General features: G+C 39.7%; 1 protein-coding gene across 2 annotated transcripts in view; it reads right to left on the reverse strand.

Moving 5' to 3' along the window:
* pex14 (peroxisomal biogenesis factor 14) overlaps window positions 1-7451 on the reverse strand; it is a 54888-nt gene extending 47437 nt beyond the window's left edge. For both annotated transcript variants that reach the window (XM_033629378.2, XM_078170115.1), the window contains exons 1-2: window positions 7371-7451; window positions 4848-4901 (exon numbers count right to left, since the gene is read on the reverse strand). In XM_033629378.2, coding sequence (XP_033485269.1) covers window positions 4848-4901; window positions 7371-7406 — 90 coding nt within the window. In that variant the 5' untranslated portion in view covers window positions 7407-7451. The remainder of the gene's footprint in view (window positions 1-4847; window positions 4902-7370) is intronic.

Here is a 7451-nt window from a genome sequence, read left to right on the forward strand (position 1 = left end):
TTGCGCTGAGAAACAGAGAACTGAGCTTTTATGCTTTTCAAAGAGAAAACTTCACCATGACCACTGAAACAAACTGTGGTGTACAGACGTTTCACATGTAAACCTATGTGCATGGGAAATAAAACACAATTGATGTCATCTCATCACCTGTATCCCACATCACTCTACGTACAGTTTCAGACAGCACAAAATAAGTGAACTTATTTGAAATAAACATACAAATATAAGGGCTGATGCTTTCCACACATGCCTTTGTTCTGTGTCTCTGCACAGTGTGCAGCATGTTTACACTCAATGTGATGGGATACTGACTCTATTGACTGTGAGATGGCAGCTTTATTCGACTTTCCTCTTTCAAGGAGTGTGTTAGAATCTGAAAAATCCCTCTTCACACACCCTCACATGCACACATACAGTTTCTCGCCATCACTTCCCACCCAGTAATTACAGCGAGGCCGAACTAGTGGCTGCCACCTAGTGACCGTCTTCTCCAATAATCATGAAATATCTCTATGGCTCGCGCCCCCACTCGGACCATAACTCTCCTTTACTGCAGACAGCTCCAATAAAGGATTACAATTACAATTAAAGTAATGAGCAAAGAGGAAAAAAGGAAAATCTCAGAGAAGGTTCCCTTGACTAACTAAATGGTAGCCTAGTTTCTTGACAGAATGGAGTTACCATACCAGACTCATTACTGGCTCCCATTTCTTATTCTGCCCCAATAATTAATTTGGGGCGTGTTGAAACCTGGAGTCCTCAAAAATTAAAATAATGGTTTTGAAAGTGATGAATGTGAAATGAATTGAAATATGAATGATCAAATAAGAGATTAACTTCTTGTTATTTTTGCTTTATGGTTGGTGGGAATGTAAAAAGGTTCAAATCACTTAAAATTTACTGTATTTTCAAGTTTTTTGGGCTTTTTTTTTTGGAAAATAGTCCTACAGTCCAGTGAAGAAAAGACACACGCAGAGGTTAGATTGGTGTTAAAAGGACACATATTTCCACAAACACATGTTCCACAAGGGAAGTCATTAAGGACAAAAAAATAACTGAGTCAAGACCCGAGAGTAACCTCTGACTTCCTGGTATCACCACTGTGTTACATTTGTGTTACACCCACGCATAAGTGCAGCAAAAAAAAAAAAAAAAATCTCTTTTCAGAGCTAACATATGAGGAACATCTGTCTGCCTGTGACTCATGGGGCTCAGCAGAAGAGCAGTCAGGGAGAGGGAGGTGAAACGAGGAGAAAAAGAGCCAGAAAAAGACAACAGGGAGACGGTAGCAGCGGCAGTGCCTTCATGTCGCTGGCTGGACCGATTACTGTTGGCACGTCCTCTGCCAACCTGCCAGGTCCCCCACAACTTCTGCACTTAACACACTGTTCCCTTTTTCTCCCTCTATAGTGTGATGGCTATTGCAAAGGGGCTACGGAAATTTGGAGACTGCTGAGCCAAAACAGATCACTTCAAAGCGGCTTATTTAACGCTTGCTAAATTTTTCATCACAGTCGCTTAATATCCTGGGGAAGGGGAGCTTTTGAAGTTGCTGTGAGACCGGGGATGTTCTTCTCACAATTCTTTTCCCCCTCCCATTACCACCCTCCCTCTGCTGCACTAAAACCCCCAAACCTAAATACATAAGCACACCCAGTTAACACTACGTATGCCCATATGCATGCACAGAGGTGTGCAAATGGCACAAATGCACCTCCTGCAACACATAGACCACATGCTTGCATCCACACACACACACACACCCTTTAATTCAGGGCCTGTGATTTTCAGTATGTGGAGAGTAAACAACAGGCCGAATTCTGACAGCGATACCCCCAAAAGAATTTGAATCTTATTTAGTGAGGGGTTGACTGTTCTGTAGATCAGCTGCACATCCACATAACTTATATATTCACACACAGCAGCAAAAAAAAGTTACGTTTTTTGTGATCGATGTTCACAATCAAAATCCTCAAAAAACTGACTGTGGCCTGACGCTTTGCTGCTTTTCTGTTGTCGTATATGACAATAAAACAAAAATCTTTGTTTTTGGACTGATGCAGGGAATTTGAAGATGTCACCTAGTAACTTATGAAGAGTGTTTTTTAAATATTTTCTGAAATTTTAGACACAAAAGAACAATCAAGACAATAATCAGCAGATTAATCAATATTTTTTGTTAAAGCCCTGATCTCCATATCAAATAGGACAAAATACTGTGGCTGTGAATCTTTTTTCATATTTTTAATTCTTTTTAAAAATCTAAACTACAGTTTTTGAGAAAAAAAAAATTTAACGTGCACTTGATGGCTAAGCAGGTTAATTTTTACTCACTCAGAGCAGTCAAATATGTTACAAAAATAATAACTTAAAGCAACTATAATGACTATAATCCAGCTTTTACAATGAGGAACATTTAAATTAAATCCCACACAATATTTAGTCTCATATAACAATATACTCACGAGCTACTGGATATTGTGGTGACGTACTTCCTGGTTTTCTTATCATGTGATCAAACAATAATTATTGTTGTGATGCATTTGGGTGGATTTGATGGCAACGAGGACTGACTAATCGGAGTAGACGAGGGGTGAGCACTGGGTGTCACTGCAGGGAGAGAGCTCAAAGACTATAGGGAGATACCAGGAAAAGACTGGCAGGGGTAATGGCCATGGCAGCGAGGAGTGGAAGGTGGAGGAGGGTGGGGGTTACAGACAGAGATGAAGCAAGTCGGGGTGAGAGCGAGCAAAGAGCAGCGCCGGAGGCAACGGCAGCAGCGGCTGGCAGCGACTGGTATACCAGTCAACCATGGAACGCACACTCAAACAGTCTCTCCCACCCTTTTTTTTCTCTCTCCCTCACGACAGGTCCAGGCCTCCCCCTCTGGCCTGGATGGTGGCAAAGGCTGTGGCACCGGCCCCTGAGCTGGGCCCTTTTGCCACAGAGGAGAGCCCACGCCATGCAGTGTGCCAGGGCCTGCTGATCTGGGCGAGGTGAGTCAGAACCTGTTAACATGACTGGTGTCCCCAGCCTGACACACTGGCTTGTCTGACGTGCACATGTGCACATAAATGTTATACAAACGTTCTCTCTCTCTCTCTCTCTCTCTCTCTCTCTCTCTCTCTCTCTCTCTCTCTCTCTCTCTCTCTCTCGCTCTCTCTCTGCCCTCCCAACCCTGCCAGCACTCCCTTTCCTCTCATCCAGATAAAATCCTTTCAGACATAAATTTCAATTATTCACCTCATCCAAATAATGCCATGTGACAAGAATTATCCCTACTGTAATAATCCACTTAACTGGGAAAGAGCAGCTCATCAAAAAGAGAAAGGAGAAAAGGGGCTGGAAGTGAGGGTGGTGGTGGTGGTGGTGCGGGGAGACTTGTCAACCAGTCTCGAATCAGGACCCTCATAACAAGAATTTCTTCCCTTTTTGAGGAGGCAGTCTTGAAGCGCACTGGGATGATGAAATTGAAGTAAATTGAAAGAAAGCCTGGGAGAATGCTCCCACAATCAATAACCCCAGGATTAAATTAGCCTTGGCATGAAGGGATGATGGGGGGAGGATGAAGAGTGAATGGTGGTGAATGACATTGAGACATGTAGGCTGAACAATACAGCACTCCTATAACCTGGATGCTGTGTCCATACAAGGACAGTGAATGTACCTGGGATGTATTCCATCCCACTTAGCAACGAGGCAGTCCTGGCTATAATCGTTGTCATCACTTGAGCCGCCCGGGCGATGTCTAATGAACACTTCCCTTCACACATTATTGAAAAACAACTGATGTTTATTGTCATTAAATGTTACTGGCTTTTCGTGTATTCACAACTTGGACAACTTATGAGGACTCTGGAGACTCCAGAGTTTAAGGGGGAATAAAACCATATTCATTTATAATGTTTCTTATAATTTTAATACTACATACAATACAACAAGGAAGCACGTTAAATATTATTTAAAACAGACTGCATCTTCAAGAATGAGTACGGAAACTTTCCTTTCACTAAAACAAAGTTTGTTTAAACAGTATTTTTTTTCCCTAGTTGTAACCACTGACTAGTAACAAGCTAATTCAGAAACCTCCTGGACCCAATCCTGGGCCATCACCAATACTGAAACAACTGGGCCTTACTAAGGACCACAAAGGTATGTGGTAAAAGTTTTACACTAAACATGATTAAAGCAACCGTGAAACCACTGCGACTGCTAAAATAGACCTTTCCTACATGCTTTTTAGTCTCTAAAGACACGGAACATGAAGTACACTCTCATTATGGGCTTGGGGACATCAGTGTGTTGCTAAAGTGACTGGCTGCTAATTGGAAGCCTTCAACACTTGATCTCACTGGGGAATGTGTAATATCATCTGATTAGCCAAGGAAAAGTAGTTTGTTGATGAAAAGATGAAAACAAACTTCTTTAAGTCACTAGATCATAAAAAACAAACTCACTGTTCCTCAACTACGTGTCATCAGCTGCCAGGAGTGTGCTGACTTTCATTCTCTCCAAACAGGACAGCAGCTGATTTCACTGGTTAGCACACTATCAGACCAATCTGACCAGTGAATTCAGCTGCTTAAGTATAAACCTACATACTCTGTGGCATTAATAGTTCATAGCTGAGATCATGGCATGCAGCATTTATCAATATTTGAAAATTAGCGTGTAATAAATTAAACACTGTTCTTTATTAAATGAGATTAAATTAAATGTGGCTGTTATTTCATCTATCCTGCCGCTAATATGCACTTACATCAAATAAGCACACTTAAATTATTTTGTTATTATAGTCCATATTGTCTTATCAGTCAAGTAATTTGTATTAAATAGTGAGCCCTTACCAGTGTTTCTCTGGGGGGAGCTGCTGCCGCAACATCTCCAGGTGGAAGGCCAGGCTGAGAAGAGAAACAAACACTTGTATTAGAGTGCCATCTACTGGAGGAGAGCAGATATGGTGGTTTAATAAAGCAACGTTTAAAAGGCAGCAGTGGTGGAAAGTAGCTAAAAACATTTACTCAAGTACTAGGGCTGCAGAATATATTGCTTTTTTTTATCATCATTACAATGTCAACTTGCCCAATAAACACATCATGAAAGAATGCAATATTGCAGTAAGGGATAACTGATTAAGTTGAAAGAGTATCAGTAAAAAAAAAAAAAAAGCACTTTAAAAATGTAACTATTGTCTTTTTTGTAATTGCCTTTTGTGTTCAGTTCAAAGTTTAATTTGTTTAGTAAAAGAATAATGGAAATAAGTTCCTTTCCTTTTTTTATCAGCAATAAATTCACTGTATGTTAGCAGTGTACTGAAAGTAGCAGGATAGCAGAACTGAGTACTGTACACTTTAATATCCGTTTATCCAAGCAGTTCATTATTGTGATATTTAACAACTTTAGTGCATATTGCATATGTTCCTCATATCGTGCAGCCCTACCAAGCACTGTATTTTAATAAAATTTTGATGTACAGTACTTGTTCTTCAATTATTATTTTCTGCTACTTTGCAGTATACCTCTATTCTGCTACAGTTCAGACAGTAATATTGTACTTTTTACTCCAATACATATATTTAATACCTTCAGTTAGTGGTTACTTTACAGATTCAGATTAATATAACAAAATATAATTAAGAAATAAAATTTAAAAAAAAAAGGGGGGGCTTAACTAACGACCACAAAAGGTATGTGGTAAAAGTTTTACACTAAACATGATTAAAGCAACCGTGAAACCACTGCGACTGCTAAACTAGACCTTTCCTACATGCCTTTAAGTAGGAAAGGTCCAGTTACTTACAGTTACTTGTTACTTTACAGTTTCAGATTAAAAATATATATATATATATATATATATATATATATATATATATAATCAACAAATAAATTACGATGCAATATCATTGGTGAAAGCTAAGATTTGATCAGTCCTGGCATAAAATTTATAAGCAACCTAACAGTGTATAAAGTGCTTTAAATTAGTCCTGACATTACCAGCTGCAACAGTAAAGTGATTGACACATTGCTGCATCAATAACTTTAATAATAATATGACATATACAATTCTTAAAATCGGCCATTCTGCATACTGAGCACTATATAGTATATATAGTATATTTTGATGCTTAGATTTTTCTCATTTTAGGTCAGTAAAAGTTTTGAATGCAGAACTTTTACTTGTAACAAAGTATTTCTACACCATGGTGTTGGTGGTACTCTTGTTTAAATAAAAGATTTAAGTGATTGTTCCACCAATGCATAGCAGTGACAGATTACTGGTGATGAAATTACCAAAGACAAACTAAAAAAGTGTCAAACATAAACATCTTTAATGTCATATGTTTGGCAGCTTCGAGCCACAAGTCTTTCTGACAGGAGAGTAGAGGAAAACTACATCTGTCATTTACTGTCATTAACAAGTGCTTGATAATTGGCTGAAAGCACCTAAAATCTAGTGCAAACAGATTAATACAGTAAAATCAGCCATTGGCTTTCTTGAACCTTCTGCCTATTTAATGCAGAGCAGCAAAAGGACGTAGCAAGTCATGGCCTCCATACATGCGCATAGGGTCTGGGTATTTTTAGATAGATATCTGTGGTCATGCACCAGTTGATTAATGAATCAGCATGTAAGTAAAGGTTGTGAAAATGTTGGCATGCATGACAATCATAAGTTGAGTTCCTTATTTACTTTACTTTCCTGGTTTATCAGTCTCTGGGTTTAGTTAATATCAGATCTACCTTGATTCAGTTCTGAACTATGCACATTAAATTCTGCATTACATATGGTGTGTTTGCTGGATTAATAGCACTGTAAGTGTATAAGCAAAGTACAGAGCTGTGCCTGGGTGGATGCATGAGCTACAACTTTGTTAAACATGTGTTTTCTCAGAATAATCAATGCCTGTCTGCAACTTAAACCAACACAGTGTTAGCATGAGCCGTGTACAATCCAGCAGGCTTGTCTGGCTTACAGTGACCTTTCCACATCATGTCATTAACTGCACATAATGAGACACAGACAAGACAACAGTCAGGTGGAAGGACGAACATTTGCTCATGGTAAATAGCTAGCCCACTAGGTAAGCAAGCCACACAAGTTTTGGCAACATGTGGGTGAAGCACAGAAACGTCAGCTTGGCCCTTCGAGTCCACTTGTCAACACAAGCAGGCAACTTTTGAAGCGTTGCAGGAGCTAGCTAGCTAGCATGCTAACTAGCGAGCACGCTAACCTTCGCTAGCAGAGCAGTTATAAGAGTAACTACATGTATTCCAGGTATTAAAGGGTCGCGACTTTAAAACACATGATAAGAGTTCACTGTCGTATCCGGATATCAAGAGATAAATGTTTTAGTTGCATAAATGTAGACCTGTGTTGGTGGGTCAGGTTGGTCGGTGGATGCCATCTTCCTATCCCTCCTCGTTTGCTGACAGGCTGCTCGAGTGTTCCT

This window comes from Epinephelus lanceolatus, chromosome 8, assembly GCF_041903045.1.
Source record: "Epinephelus lanceolatus isolate andai-2023 chromosome 8, ASM4190304v1, whole genome shotgun sequence".
Lineage (NCBI taxonomy): Eukaryota > Metazoa > Chordata > Actinopteri > Perciformes > Serranidae > Epinephelus > Epinephelus lanceolatus.